Source organism: Tripterygium wilfordii, chromosome 3 (genome assembly GCF_013401445.1).
Source record: "Tripterygium wilfordii isolate XIE 37 chromosome 3, ASM1340144v1, whole genome shotgun sequence".
Classification (NCBI taxonomy): Eukaryota; Viridiplantae; Streptophyta; class Magnoliopsida; order Celastrales; family Celastraceae; genus Tripterygium; species Tripterygium wilfordii.
In genome coordinates this window covers 2,534,774-2,550,151 of record NC_052234.1, presented here as the reverse complement: position 1 = coordinate 2,550,151, position 15,378 = coordinate 2,534,774, and the positions used below count along the sequence as shown (strand labels likewise).

Genomic DNA, 15,378 nt, shown 5'->3' with positions numbered 1-15,378 from the left:
GAATGCCGATGGGCCGAGTCAGGATTCCATATGTGCTCGAAGCATCATATAATGATGTCATTGGGCTGTTCAGGGTCCTGATATGGATAGGGATGCCGATGGGCCAAGTTAGGATCTCGTATGGTGTGGTTATCTACTTGTGTTTGGTGTACATAATGTTAGCTTTCATATTGTTGCATTTGTGCCTTTCTTTAATATTTCAGCCTTATGTTATTCACTTACTCTCTATTATTCCCTACTGGGCATTTCGCTCACCCTTTTCTTTCTCCTATTCTCTTCTCGCATGTGAGTCTAGTTTTGATACCAGGGTCGCGGATCAGGAGGAGGGTGCGTGACATGGATGGACCCCTGGAGAGTGATAGGATTAGATGGTTCTAAACTTTGATTATGTTTTACTATTTTGTCGTACCTATTTTCTTAGTTGAGACACATTATGTGATATCCTTATTTGATGGTGGGATGGACGGTTGGGAGGGTGCTCCGTGTGATCGACACTCCCAAACCGGGTTTGTGGAATTTATGTCCTGACGATTTCTTATGTCTGCTGGATTGCTACTTGTGTTGGTTGTTAATGATACATGTTATTATGTGTGGAGAAATTATGTGTGATTGTTAGATGGCCTGAGGCTCTGCTTAAATTTGAAAATTGATTGATGATATGATTTGTTGGGTGGCCTGAGGCCCTGCTTAGACTTGAGAATTCAACTGTGATATGAATTGTTAGATGGACGGAGGCCCTGCCTAGGTTGTGAATATATTTGTGATATTGCTACGTATTTACTCCAGGTTGGCATCTTCCTTACTATGGGGAGGTGCTGTCAAAATTTTTGGTGGTGTAATGATTGAATTAATTATGGTTTGATTTAGATGGTACCAAAAGTAACGTATTCCGGGTCGGCGCGTTACAGGATCCCTATCAAAAACCACTAATTTTGGCATTCCATGCAACTTAAAAACACTTTCTAGGAAGACTTGGGCTACTGTGGATGCAGTGTAAGGGTGATGCAAAGACATGAAGTGGGCATATTTGCTAAGTCTATCTACCACCACCAATGCAACAGAATTCCCACACGAATTGGGCAGGCCTTCTATGAAGTCCATGCTTATGTGAGTCCAAATTTTCTTGGGAATTGGTAGGGGCTCTAGCAAACCATAGGGTTGAGAATTTAGATTTTTAGTCGTCTGACAAATCAGGCACTCCCTCACCAGCTTCTTAACATCCTTCTTGAGCCCATGCCAATAAAACTCCTTTTGCGCCTTCTGAAGAGTTTTATCATACCCATTATGACAAGTAGCTGGAGTACCGTGTGCCTGTTTCAATAATTAGTGCTTCAAATCAGTTGCACTGCCCACCACCAGCCTACCTTTATACATCAAAACTCTATTTCTTAAAGTGTACTTTTCCTATGCTTCATTATTATCCCGAACCCTCTATATTACTTCTGGAATAGCTGTATCCCCTTCATAAGATGCTAAGATTTCCCCAACCAGATCAACTTTAGGAACCGAAATAGCTTGAAGTTCAGAATCAACTTCCCTTTGCAAAATCTCTCTTCTTCACAACACATCAACAACTATATTTTTCCTTCCTTGCTTGTACTCCACGGTGAAACTATATCCTAATAGTTTACTTACCCATTTCTGTTGTGCAAGAGTACCTATTTGTTGCTCCAAAAGGTATTTGAGACTGTGATGATTTGTCCTTATTACAAAATTCTGCCCAAGAAGGTAAGGCCTCCTTTTTGCACTACCGTCACAAGAGCATAAAGCTCCTTCTCGTATGTAGATGAGTTAAACATCTTTCCTTTTAGAGCAGCACTGAAGTACGCTATTGGCTATTTATTCTGCATCAAGACAACCCCAATCCCCACCCCTGAGGCATCACACTCCACCTCGAAAGCCTTGGAGAAATCAAGTAACACTAGGACAAGAGGGTTGACTACTGCTTCCCTCAACTCAAAGAAGGCCTTTTCTGCTTCTTGGTTCCAGTTGAACCCATCCTTCCGCAACAACTTAGTTAGTGGTGCAGCAATGCCATCGTAATTTTTTTTGAATTTTCGGTAATACCTAATCAGTCCTAAGAAGCCTCGTAGGGACTTGGCAGATGTAGAAATTGACCAATTCTTCATTGCTACAATCTTTTGGGGGTCGGTACTGACACCTTCACGATTGATCACATGCCCCAGATACGCCACTTGAGACTCTGCAAGGCAACACTTGGAGGGCTTTGTACACAACTGATTCTGTTGTAAGAGACTGAGAGTGATTTTCCGGTGCTCCAAATGATCTTCCATGTTCTTACTGTATATGAGAATGTCGTCAAAGAATACCAGTATGAATTTCCTCAAGTAAGGCCTAAAAATTTCATTCATGATTCCTTGGAATGTTGCTGAGGCATTTGTTAACCCAAACGGCATCACTGAGAATTCGTAGTAACCCTCGTGTGTTCTAAAAACGGTCTTAGGTATGTCTTCCACCCTCACACGAATTTGATGATACCCTGACCTCAGATCAAGTTTCGAGAGAACCTTGGCGCCATGCAACTCATCCAACAATTCATCGATGACCGGAATTGGGTAGCGATCCTTAATGGTATGCTTGTTGTGGGCTCTATAATCCACACACATCCTCCATGTTCCATCTGCCTTCTCACCAACAACACAGGGGATGAATAAGGACTATTGATGCTTCTGATCATTCCACTCTCCAATAACCATCTCACAATTTTCTCAATTTCAGCCTTCTGACAATAGGGATACCTATAAGGCTTGACATTCACTAGTTGGGTACTAGGTCTCAATATAATTTTATGATCTTGTTCTCTCTTTGGAGGCAACCCTACTGGTTCCTCAAAAACCTCATGAAAATGTTGAAGTACTTCTTCTACCTTAGGGTGGACTACCATTTTAGAAGGTTCTTCCATCATGTTAATCATTTGCACTATAACTCCCTGTCTTTCAGTTTCATCCAACGCTCCCTAATTTCCCAAATCTAAATACTCCTGTTCTAAACTCTGGAGACCCTTCAATTTACAATTCTGTTTTTGCCACACAAACTCCATAACCAGCTGCTTAAAATCCCAACAGATTGATCCCAACAGTCTCAACCATTGTATCCCTAAAACCATGTCACAACCACCCAGGGGCAGTATCAGTTACAGAAGGATCAACGAAGTTATGGGTTGCCCTGTATCAATCAACACTACCACCCTGTGTTTCCCAATTGTTCCTACTAACCTCATGGTTCTCATGCTTTGGGCCCCTGATAGAGCGTATAAAGAAATCTCAGGGTTGGATTCAAAAGTAACTTCTAGTTTAGGATTGGTTGTCTTATCATGGTCTCCACCCTTCAATTCTCCCCTAATTTGCTCATTGCCTTCCTTCTCATCCGTCGCTTGAGTTTCAATTATAACAGCTTTGGTCTTGGACATTTGTGTCCAGGTTTCCATTTGGAGTCACAAAAATAACAAAGCCCTTGTGCTCTCCTCTCTTACATCTGCTGGTCGGTCATTCTCTTAATAGGTCTAGACTTGGGTGCATCACCTTGCCTCTTTGTTTTGGAAAGATATGTGATAGCTAAGGGAATTGGTTGAGGCAGAGGTATGGTTTTGCTACTGTCTGTACCATACTGCGAAAAAGTATAAGACGGAGAATAAGTTGTCAACTGATTCCTTGAATCTGTAACCTTTGACTGTTTCCTGGTTGCTATGAGACTCTCCTCCTGTAACCTTGCCACTCCATAAGCATCATTCAAAGTCGAGGGTTTAAGCATCTTCACCGGAACTCGGATCTCATCCTTGAGACTGGCAAAGAAACAACTTAATTTGTGGGACTCCGTTTGATCCTTCACCTTAGCCACCATCTCTTCGAACTTGCTCTTGTGTTCTTCCACTGTACCCATTTGCTTCAAACGAATCAAATTTTCCAACGGATCATCTAAAGGACTAGGACCAAATATGATCCTGAGGGCTATTACAAATTCCTCCTAGCTCGTAAAACCCCCCGAATCCTCAATATCATTTTGAACCAAACAGTCGCTCTCCCTTCCATATAGAATGAAGCACTTAACACCTTCTGATGTGCTGGAGTTTGATAAAAAATGAAATATTGCTTGGTTTTGTTCAACCAAATTGTAGGTTTCTCTCCCGAGTACCTCGAAAAATCAAGCGGCACCCCATCTCGTTGATCCCCATTAACATTACGATTTTGACTGACTCCTCCCAAATTATCCCCGCTCCTGTCCACTGAAAGCGTCTGTCGGATGGCTTGTAGAACACCCTCAATCTCTACAAATCGATTCTCAAAACCTTCAAACTTATGAGTCAGTTCTTCAATAGCCTTCTGTTGCTCCTCTTGTCTAACCACTAACACGTCTCCTGAAGTTGCCATAGCTCGGGTCTGGACCATTCACTCCAAACCTGTCTTTGATACCAAAAAGTTGTAACACAACTTTACCCAAGCTCAAATAACCACAACTATATCAGATTATATTTCGCCCCAAGATAACAGTAATACAGAAAGAGATGGTTCAAACAACACAGATAACTAGCCAAATTCGAGACTGGCCTAATCTCCAAGGTAGCCAACTTTGAGAGTGGTTGGGTCTCCAAAAGGTTTTACAGAACATATGATTCTTCGATATTGCTCCACTCCCTTGCAAGGGACTAAAAGGAACCCTAACACAAAATGACATCGCATCCTAACAGACCCACAACAGAGTGGGCCTTATCAAAACTCAAGCCCATCCCCAAGACTAAAAGAACCCAACAAACAAAACTCAGCTGGTACAAGGAAGTTCTCAATCCTCAAATCCTCCTCTAATCAACACTGTTTCCATCTGGAATGCATGTCTTCGATGTCTTTTTGGGGTTTCTTTGAAGTGTCATAAAATAGACGAGAACCCAACTTGAATTGTTCATAACTCTGAATCAAAGCTCAGGTTCTACAATTGGAGGTTCATAACCCTGAGTAATGCGGCCAAATAAGCCTTCATTCAATAGAATTTCTACAGGATTTTAATTGGGGTCCAGGCTCTTCTTGCATATGTTTGCAGGTGTTGAAGAAGCCATTGATGCACAACAATTATTGATAAAAATAATGATTTGTTATTTTAGTACTAATAAAATAATAAAAGAAAGAGAAAGAATTATTATTGTAATGAAATAAGAGAATATAATAGGTAATCTGATACAATGTTGATAGGGGTCGGCATCGGGAGGGGTCGCCCCACCCAGCCTGACTTTTTCAAGCCCAGCCTGGGCCAAGCCCAAGCCCAAGTTCAAAATGAGGCCCAGGCCTCTAAGGCTCGGGCCCGGTCCGACTTTGACTATTTAATTTTTTTTTACTATTTGAGTTTTTTTATTTTTTCTTATTTTTTGACATATATATCACATGTGGTAGACACACCACATAGATATATCTATATATATATCCATAAATATATATACATATATGAGGAATTCTTCTATGAGATCATCTAGTTTGAATAAACACTATTCCACCATACAATAGGACCTATAAAGGCCTGAATGACAATGACCAAATGGTCTTGGGAAACAAATTATTGAATCTTGGCCGTCCATTCTTTGATAAGGGGGAACAAAGCAATGAGAGCAATTGCAATGACAAATTTTTGTTGGGGCTAATAAATCGTATTGAGAAATGTGTTTTGTTAATATGGTTAGATTAATAAAATATATTGGTATAATGGTGTAAATTTACTTGGTTGATTTTTGTATAATATAGGTGAGATCCAATATTGATTTTTATGTAAAAATATATGTTTATGTTAAAGTGGGTCCCATATTGACAATTAATCTCCATGTTAGTATGCTTTGGGCAATATAATAAGGCCAATAAATTGACCTTATTTTGCCACATTTTTCATCTATGGTCCATCAAAAGTACATCGTGGACAAACAAAATATTAGGGTATTGCTATTTTCAACCCCATTTTTTACTTCTTTCACCTCCATTTTTACTTCTTTCACCCCCTTGTCACATCATGACGTGACATGGCTAATCTGTAAATCTCACTTCTTGAATTTGACCAATTCTTATCAATTACACATGTTTTCAACCTATTTTAATTCAAAAGAAACGGTGCAATTAATCCTAGATTAGACGGTAAGCAATTATACACGCTGAGGAACAGATAAAAACCAAATCCAAATAATTGACTTTGGACTCGAACCAAAAAATTACCAAAAACAAAAACCTCGTTGCTATATAAATTACCACAAACATAAAAATGTTTCAATATACACAATTTTTTTTTATTTTCATTTTAATTTAATTTAATTTTTTATTTTTATTACTTTAAATTTTTATGCTTCAATAATTTTTTTTATACATATATATGTTTTGATGCACTCATTGATTTTCATTGTTTTTACTTATAGGATGTCTCTCTTCGCCAAATATTCAATTCAAATACAGACAAATAACATTTCAATACTCAAACAAATTTTGTAAATTATAACACCATGATTTCAGGAGGAAATATAGAACGTCTACACTTAATAAATGCTTCTAGTTGTTTTGTGTACGGTGTAACCCATGCAGCTGCACAATTGTACATGTATCTAAACCATTGAATCATAATGGGAGGCATCAGGTAATCGTTTGTCAAGGTAACTTGGACAAAGTGATTATTGTTAACGAACCCGATAGTGATAATAACATGTTAATGTGTGGGGTTAAGCGCAGTTATGTGAGTTCAATTTTATACTTGAGATTAAATTTTTGGCAAAAGTAACAAATTTATAGCATAACAGTTCATGATGAGTAGTACATAAAATTATATATATATATATATTATAGACTGTGGACCATAGTCCATAGTTAGTCTATGACTTAGGATTGATGTTTATGAATGTCAGAAAATTAAAAAATGTATGGTTGAAGGCTAAATCTTTTCTTTCATATGCCATATATGGATTTCTCACAGGGAAAAAAATAAAAGAAAAACGGATGGCAAGCTCTCGTTTCATAGCCTTTTATATATAGCCTATGTTTTAATTTCTTCATAGAAATTATCATGTAAGTACCAAAAATATATATATATATATATATATATATATATATATATATATATATATATATATATATATATACATATATATATATATATATATTCAATTTATTACTAAATCCAATGAGAGATCGAGACACGAATCTCAAAGTGTTGTCACATGCCAAATCTGGTCGGCACCATTGATGAGTACCGCCTTGCTATTGTCACAGTCATAATATGATAAGGGGTGAAAGAAATAAAAATGGGGGTGAAAATATCAAGGCCGAAATATTATTGTTGCAATTGCTCTGACCAAGTGGTCTTGGGGAACAAGATATTGAATCTTGGCCGTCTATTCTCCGACAACAAGAAACAAAGCATTCACTCTCAACTCTGTTATTGTTTTTATTGGGACCTCGGTCATCTGTGTGCCATTTTCACAACCCTACTCTCTCCCTCTTTTCACTACTGGTGTTTCCTTGTCAGAGTTTGGGGAAGAGCAGAATCTATGGCTGGGTTGATTGATATTCTTATTTTTGTAGTTTGTGCTTTTACATAATTACATGTGAGAACTTTCTTTCAGATTTTCTTGCTTGCTTGCTTGCTTTCATTTATATATTGTCTTAGCTCTGCTTTTGCTTTTTCAATTTCTGGCCTTAGGGAAAGAACTGACCATTCCTGACCTGAAGTTGTCCATGATGACCGAGTCATTACGGGAACTCGAGGATAAGATCCGCAAGCTTCAAGAAGAATCGGCTAAGGTGGATGCTGTTCTCTTTGCTATTGTATTTTATATATGCAGCACAGATACACAAATAAAATACAAAATCAACATTCCCCTGTTTTTGCTAAGCTTACCATTTGCCATGCAATTTTCATCGTCTGTGTTGTATATCCCATTCCCATTCCATATGATTTTTTCACAGGTCCAGTTGTGAAACAAAATTTAGGCAGTCAGTCTTATTATCTCTTTTGATAAATATTGAACCAAAACCCATGAATTGTTGTGAAGATTCCTTTTTGCCATTAAGAGCTCAAACACAGTTCCTTAAGGGGTAAACTGGTAGTTTGATAAGCAACAACTTTCTTGATTAATGTCTACCTGCCTAGGTAGCCACTGTATTTAACTACAAATAAGCGAATTTTCTTTATCCAAAACCTTTTCAAGGCCAGCTTTTGAAGGTCTTATTTTCAGTCCTATAAAGGTTGAAATGAGTAAAATCAAGCCAAGTTTTAGTATTTTATGAGCTTATTTGTTGAGAATTTTGTTTAAGCTCTGGAATTCTTGTATTCTTGTTTTGTATTCATTCAATAGTTTGTTATGAAAATGATTTCATCAATTTTCAATGATTTTTTTTTTTTTGAATTGTGGTTGTAATCTTTTCATAGCGCCAATGAAGCAGCAGATCTGATGTTAGTTTTTTTTGGCTTCTTCTTTTTCTTTTTTTTTTTCAAAGGACAAGAGGAGGACCTGATTGGTGGATGTGTCTTCCGGTTTGGCGGTGTGTCTTTAACTTTTTCTGGTATGCATGTGTCTTCGGGTTAATGCTCAGTTGTGATGTCTGTGCTGCATTTTCTGTACATTAAGTTCATGTAATTTACGTGTGCTTGGGAAACATTCTTACAAAAGCATGCACTTGCTTCATTATTACAAAAGGTGTTAAAACTCTAGTTTAGGTTATTCGCACAATGTTAATGTAAATTTTTTTGGTGTGTTTTCAGGTTTCAATTTTGTGGATGATTGGTGTAGCAGAAACCAGCTAGGAATGTATTAGATGTATTTTTCTGTATTTGTTTTAGTTTTTTGTTTTCCTGTCAACTTCTCTTGTGTAATCGGTACTCATGTTGTTGGACTTTGTACTAATCTGATTGCTTCCTCGACTCCCTGAATGGTTACTTTTCTTCTTTTGACTTCCTAGGATCTTTGTTCAGTTGGTGCATATAGATATATGTATGCGAGTCTCGTCCTTTGCATCTGCTTTTGTTTCATATTTTCGACCTGTCATCATCATCATCATCATTTCTTTGAGTTTCTGTGTCTCAACAAGAGGAAGTTTCACATTTGTAGCTAATGTTCATTTCCACCTTATAAGCCTGTTCCTATAGAATTTATGTACAAAAGCTACAAGGGTATGAAACGGGGAGAGGGAAGAGACTAAAAAAATGCTTCAACCGGACTATCTTCAGTTTATTCTGCTTGCAGTGATGCTACTGGAATTGCAGGTAACAAGTTCCTGTATATCCTGTATCAATCACATAATGCTACTGTTATATTCAGATGATTTCTGCAAAACCAATTATTCTGAAAAAGAACGAATTTCGTCACTGTTGTCATCTAATCTGGTTTCTCTCTCGCTTAGGCCAAGGAATTTGTCTTGATGTGCTTGGTGTTGGGCTTGACGACACTTTTTCTCGTAGATAGATGAAAGCTTCGCTAAGCATTTCAAATTAACTGCTTCGTGTTCTCTCATGTGGAAATCTTTGGCCTTTCAACTGAGAGCAATTGATCACCTCTTTCTTTTTTTTGAAATTGATTTAACTTTTTTGATGAATTTGTTGGTGATCGATTTTGTTTTAAATTATTTTCCTATAGACTGATAATAATTCTGCTTCTTAATTAATTTATAATTTCAATTCCTTTGCATCTTCATATGAGTAATTTCCATGAAGGCATATACGGGTTCCTAAACCCTAATAAGTAATAATTGTATGGGGAATTACAACATAATTTTTGGATCTATGCATCAATGGTGCGAAGGCCCTGGAGCTGCTTGAGGAGAAGCAGAGAAGAGGGTAGAAAAAAACTTGTCAGCAAGCACCACATTTGCTGCATCAGTCGGATGGAAGGCATCCCAAAACACATAATCCTTGCGATTACCACACATTTTGGCATTGGGCAAGCATAAACCTCCTACTGTTGTGTCAACATTGCAACATGATGTGTTTGAGACCTTGAAACCTGGAATCATCAGCCACAAAAAGAGGCTATTAGAACACTAATTCTAACAGTGTTGTTGTTTCTGTGCAGTAATTTACCATAGGTGGCAGGGGCGACGATCAAATCCAGAACATCTTGGTATGTATCTGCAAACATGAACTTTGCATTTGGTAAACGTTTGTTCAGAGAGTTTACAAGGTTTTTTGCTTTTGAGTTGAATTCCAGAACCCATTCATTGACTCTCTTCAAGCATTCTCCTGTCTTTGATTTCACCCTCTGAGAAGGTATGCAGCCTAGCGGACCCAGCCCGTGGAACACCATCTTTCGCGCACCAAGTTGGTAAAGCCTCTGCCATGAACAAATTCAAGAATCCAGCATCACATGTGTGTTAACAACTGACTCTACAAACAGTTAATACTGAAGAAGATGAAGCAGAAGTGTATACAGAAAATTGTTGATCCAAGGTTGAGACTAAGAGTTCTACGAATTCGTCATGCGTGTATTGTTGTCCATCTGCTAAGAAGGGCTGCAAGAAATTGTTGACATAGTCATTGCTACCTGCAGAAAATATAAAACACACACTGTAAACAATGGCATTGGTAGAGATAGAAGAACTTGGAATGATCAATTGGGGGAAGGGAGAGTGGTGTACCAATTCCAATGAAGTACATGGCTTCATTGAAAAGCTTGTTGGCAGCCCCTTCTCCTATCTTAGTCTTGATTGTTTCTTTAGTGGTTTTGAATAAATCTATTTGATCATTGAAGGTTAGTCTCTGAATCTGCAATCGAAAAAACCAGTGAAAAACAAAAAACCAAGAAAGAAGGATTAGGCCTGCTATTGAAACTTAATAGGTTATTACAAAATATAGTCCAGTCTCATTGAGAATCCCTGCTCCTCCAGAAGCATAGTTAACCCCTCCTTGGAGTGCATCAACGTTCTTCGACACGGAAAGATAAGGCGGCGGCGATGGAATTCCAAGCTTTGCAGCTGCAAAATCATGAAGAAACAAAAAAAAAAGTGATTATTTGATTACAACACTTGAAATAACCAATTAAGGTAGTGAAACAATTACATATTACGTCGCCAATAGTCCTTCCATTTGTGAACCTCCCGGTGGCCTGGCCGCCATCATAATCAATACCGTACCAAGGATAGTCTGATCTTGCGAGTGAGTATTGCAGGAAGTTGTTGTTTCCAACTTCTGTTAATGAGTCGCCGAAAATGAACGTGACCAGCGACGCTGCCGATGAAGGAGCAGCTGCCACGGCCATGACAACAGTTGTGGCAAACACCAGCTGCCTAATTAGTATTCCCATTTTGTGATTATTGCCGATGGAGTGGCAACAAGCGACATGGAATTTATAACAAAGATTGCCTAAGAATGGTTTGCTCCAAGAGTCATGCCCACTACTCCAAGTTTTTACATGTTTGGTGATTAATTTCTAAACCATAGAGGAAACTATTGGTGCTGGGGAATCTAATATTTAGCAGTGTTTGTGGTTTATAGTCCTGTATGGCAGTTGGCCAACTCACCTCATCTAGTCAGCACAGTTAGTTTTGTTTGGTCATTTGTTTCGTTGAAGGCTTTTTGTCCCACATTGAAATATTACAACCATATGTAAGGGTTTAAAAGACACATTTCTCTCATAAGCTTATGTGTTCATAGAAAGGAGAGATGGTTGGCATCTCCCCTGACAGGGACGGGAATGAGCTTTGGCTCTTCTTGTTAGTGCACATGTGTACCTTTAAGGCCATCTGCTTCGGCGGATCTCCTACAAATTTTTCTTGACATACACAATAAGACCTATTCTTTTGGCCCCAAAATCTCTGTTTTCTTTTAACAAAGGGACGAAATCGACTTGAATCTCCACACGATTGTTATATATATATAGGGACATACACAACAAGACCTATTTTTTTCACCCCAAAATCTCTGTTTTCTTTTAACAAAAAGAAGAAGATAGACAGTGTAATACCAAATACCAATGGTAGACTTGAATCTCTACACGATTCTTATATATACAGTGACATACACAATAAGACCTATTTTTTTTGCCCCAAAATCTCTGTTTTCTTTTAACAAAGGGGCGAAATCGACTTGATTCTCCACACGATTCTTATATATATATAGGGACATACACAACAATATCTATTTTTTTCGCCCCAAAATCTCTGTTTTCTTTTAACAAAAAGAAGAAGATAGACAGTGTAATACCAAATACCAATGGTAGACTTGAATCTCCACACCATTCTTATATATATATATAGTGACATACACAACAAGACCTGTGATGTGTTTGATTCAAATTCAGATTTTGTTATGGTTTGTCCACATTTTTGCCAGTGTAAAACATTGTAAAAGAGCCCAATGTACCATAAATTTATGTGAAATCCTTTCGAGAAACAATTCTCCACCCATCGGCTGCCAAATGAGCTAAGTTGTTGTCGTTGTTCATGACTACTTTTTGGCTTCAAAGTTTGATATTTTGGGTATTCGGATGGCCAAAGTTTGAGATTTTGGATGTTTGGATGGCCAAAGTTTGAGATTTTGGAAATTCGGATGGCCTTAGTAGCAGCAACAACCAGGGGTGAAGCCCGGACTTAATATGAGGGGGATTGTCATCCGTCAGAAGCGGATAAAAAATTTCATATCAGGACGGACAAAGTCAAGCGAGAGTGTTGCCCCTGAAAATTTTTTTGTGGTTATATATGTTAATTATACCTTCAAAAGTACAAAAAATAACATTAAAAACCAAAATTTTTATATAGGATAAGTAATAATTGTCACCTATCAAAGGGGTCTTCGCCACTGGTGACAACATATGTGCCAACCCCATGACTTGTAGTGGTTTCAGGTGATAAAAGGAGCCAAATGTAGCGCAGAATTATGAAGAATTATAATTCTGTGGGTAATTTGATATTATTCTTTTTCTATTGAATTTACCTATTGTCTTAAATAAGATTGTATTTGACATTATACATTATGCAAATTTGTAGGTTATATTTCTATATCAATCTATCCTTTTCATTTGCCTTTTTTCAACATCATATAAATTTGTAATTCAAATTTTTTCAATTTTTTAATTTTGAACTTTACTGTTTTATTAAATTTTTTATGAATAACTAAAGCAATAACTCCAGTATTGTATTAAAGAATATGTTTATAAATTTTATAATAAATGAGTAGTTCTTTTCATCTAAAGTTGGTCTCTCATTACCTTAGGGTTTCTAGGGGGAGGTCTAGGTTATCCTACGCGGTCTGAGTAGGGTTTCGATGGTAGGAGATATGGCAGATAGATTGAATGGTCTAAAGCTTTAGGATCTGGAGAAAGTCACAGTGGATTTGACAGATTGCATGTATCTTGTTCTTGTAATTTTGTTACACACTTGCTTGCAAGAATGGCCAAAAATGGTTGTAATGATCCTTTGGTTAATGAAATTTTCCTTTCTCAAAAAAAGAAGAAATTCTTTTCATTTAAAAGAATATATATATTTACATACATTTGAATTTATATGTCCTTCTCATGTACGTCCTTATAAAATAAATATATTAAACTTGAACTTATATAAAACTCACAAAAAAAAATTTCTCCAATAAACATTTTTTAAATTTAATACATACATGAAAACGTAAATGAGTACTGAAAAACAGCGATATAATTAGAATCAATAAAAACAACGATATAAATTAGAATCCATAGGTGTAGAAACATTAATATATGTATTCTAAAATTTTTTAATTAAATTAGGATTTACTTCCATATATTAAAATTTTACATTTTAGAAGGAAGATATAAAAGTTGAACCCATAACCAAGGTCGGCTCTTGTCCAAAGCAGGCAAAGTTAGGACTTTGGAAACCAAACAAGCCCAGGACACCACAATTTTTATTTTATTTTTTACGCTTAAATCCATTAGTCCAGCGGCTCAGCACAAAATAAGCCAAAAAATAACTAGTTTCTTCCTCCCTCTCCTCTCTCTCAAGCCTCAATACTCATGCACACGCGACATAAGTATTGTCTCATTTTGCGGGATTTCTTTTTAATAAGGCACCACTTTAAGGTGCCGCTTTGAGCACGAAAACAACTAGGGTTGGCCATGCCCATAACTTCGTGGTTTAGGGTCTTAGCCATCATGGCTAAGATTTGTTCTCTAATTAATATTTTCAATATTTGTATCATCCATGGTTAATGTAATTTGGTAGCTTCAAGAGAAAGACCTCCAGTTTAGTTGATAATGTATTCTCACATCAAGACATTAGGTTTAGGGTTCGATTCCCCTCCCCATCTAATGTATTAAAAAAAAGCAACTTCAATTCTTGCCACGTCTTTTAGAGTGTGTTTGGATTGAGGGATTTGGAGGGAAGAGAGGTTTCTTCCAATTCTCTTGTTTGGATAATTTATAAAAAATTAAGAGGAGAGAATATTTCATTAAATTTTTGTCAAAATGGAGTTATTTGGAGGGAAGGGATTCCTAATTATTAAGTAATTTATAAGTTAAATACATAGTTTACCATTATACATAATATTTTAACATAAAAATAAGGATAAATTAATAAATTAAACAAATTTTTTTCATACCTCTTTTTTTTTTTTAATTTATCCAAACAAGGGAAAGGGAAAAATATTCCCCCACCCCTCCCTTCCCCCCCCCCCCCCCCACCCCGGTCCCTTCCCCCTAAATCCCTCAATCCAAACATACTCTTAGTTGTTAAAGAGTCTGTGTATAGTCAAATCACATGTTTGACCAGCATTAATTAAAAATATTATGTAAGCTAATTATGAATATTAAGAGTTTCCTTGGCAAGCACGGCATTTTTAATTTGGTCTTGTGGACTTCTATAGCCCACATTTGTAGAATAACTCTAGAAGGGGGAGGGGAAGGTATTGTATATTTTAAGAAAAGTGAATTGGAAGGTAGTAATGTAATGCCATTTTCTCAACAACTTCCAGCAAGACTTGTGTAATAATCATGGATTGAATTTCTGGACAAGCAATAAACAAATTGCAATCTTGAAAAGTAAAAGGTTATTTTGAGATATTCTGGTCATATGCGTGTTCACCATCTTTTTAATTAATTAACAAAAAAATCCTTCTTTATCATTAAGTTAAACGGTTTCAACCTTTTAGTACATGTGCGTGGGAGGTTGCTAATTTTAACACCCACTTTGGCGTGATTTTTCATATTGGGCTTCAGCCCAGGATTTAAACTGCCATGTGATTTGTGGCTTTGCAGATATTGTATTTAGCCCCAGGATTTACTATTGGGATAGAGTTCAGTGGCGATATTTTCGCACTGAGCTTTGGCTTAGTACTTAAACGACCCATGTGTTTTGCGGCCATTGAATGTGGCCAATAAATTTACCATGGAGGTATAGTATGATGGGCTGTGCTTTTGGTTAGTTCCCTCCAAGGGCGAAACCACAC

At 37.1% G+C, this 15,378-nt stretch overlaps 1 protein-coding gene, 1 long non-coding RNA gene and 1 other non-coding gene across 3 annotated transcripts; 2 read left to right on the top strand and 1 right to left on the bottom strand.

The window, feature by feature from the left end:
• The first annotated feature begins 7,358 nt into the window (after positions 1 to 7,358).
• On the top strand, positions 7,359 to 10,300 carry LOC119990186. Its single transcript, XR_005465962.1, has 6 exons — positions 7,359 to 7,579; positions 7,675 to 7,775; positions 8,472 to 8,537; positions 8,737 to 9,237; positions 10,043 to 10,090; positions 10,178 to 10,300. It is a non-coding gene; the product is annotated as an uncharacterized LOC119990186 (long non-coding RNA).
• Positions 9,610 to 11,293, bottom strand: LOC119990179 (GDSL esterase/lipase At5g37690). The gene is made up of 6 exons (XM_038836047.1): positions 11,026 to 11,293; positions 10,813 to 10,940; positions 10,605 to 10,731; positions 10,398 to 10,510; positions 10,051 to 10,300; positions 9,610 to 9,973 (listed from the first exon to the last, which is right to left on the bottom strand). The coding sequence occupies exons 1-6, from the start codon at positions 11,267 to 11,269 to the stop codon at positions 9,759 to 9,761; spliced, it is 1,077 nt and encodes a 358-aa protein (XP_038691975.1). The 5' UTR covers positions 11,270 to 11,293; the 3' UTR covers positions 9,610 to 9,758.
• A 316-nt stretch (positions 11,294 to 11,609) lies between these two features.
• Positions 11,610 to 11,739, top strand: LOC119995754. The gene has a single exon (XR_005467713.1). It is a non-coding gene; the product is annotated as a U6atac minor spliceosomal RNA (small nuclear RNA).
• Positions 11,740 to 15,378: the final 3,639 nt, after the last annotated feature.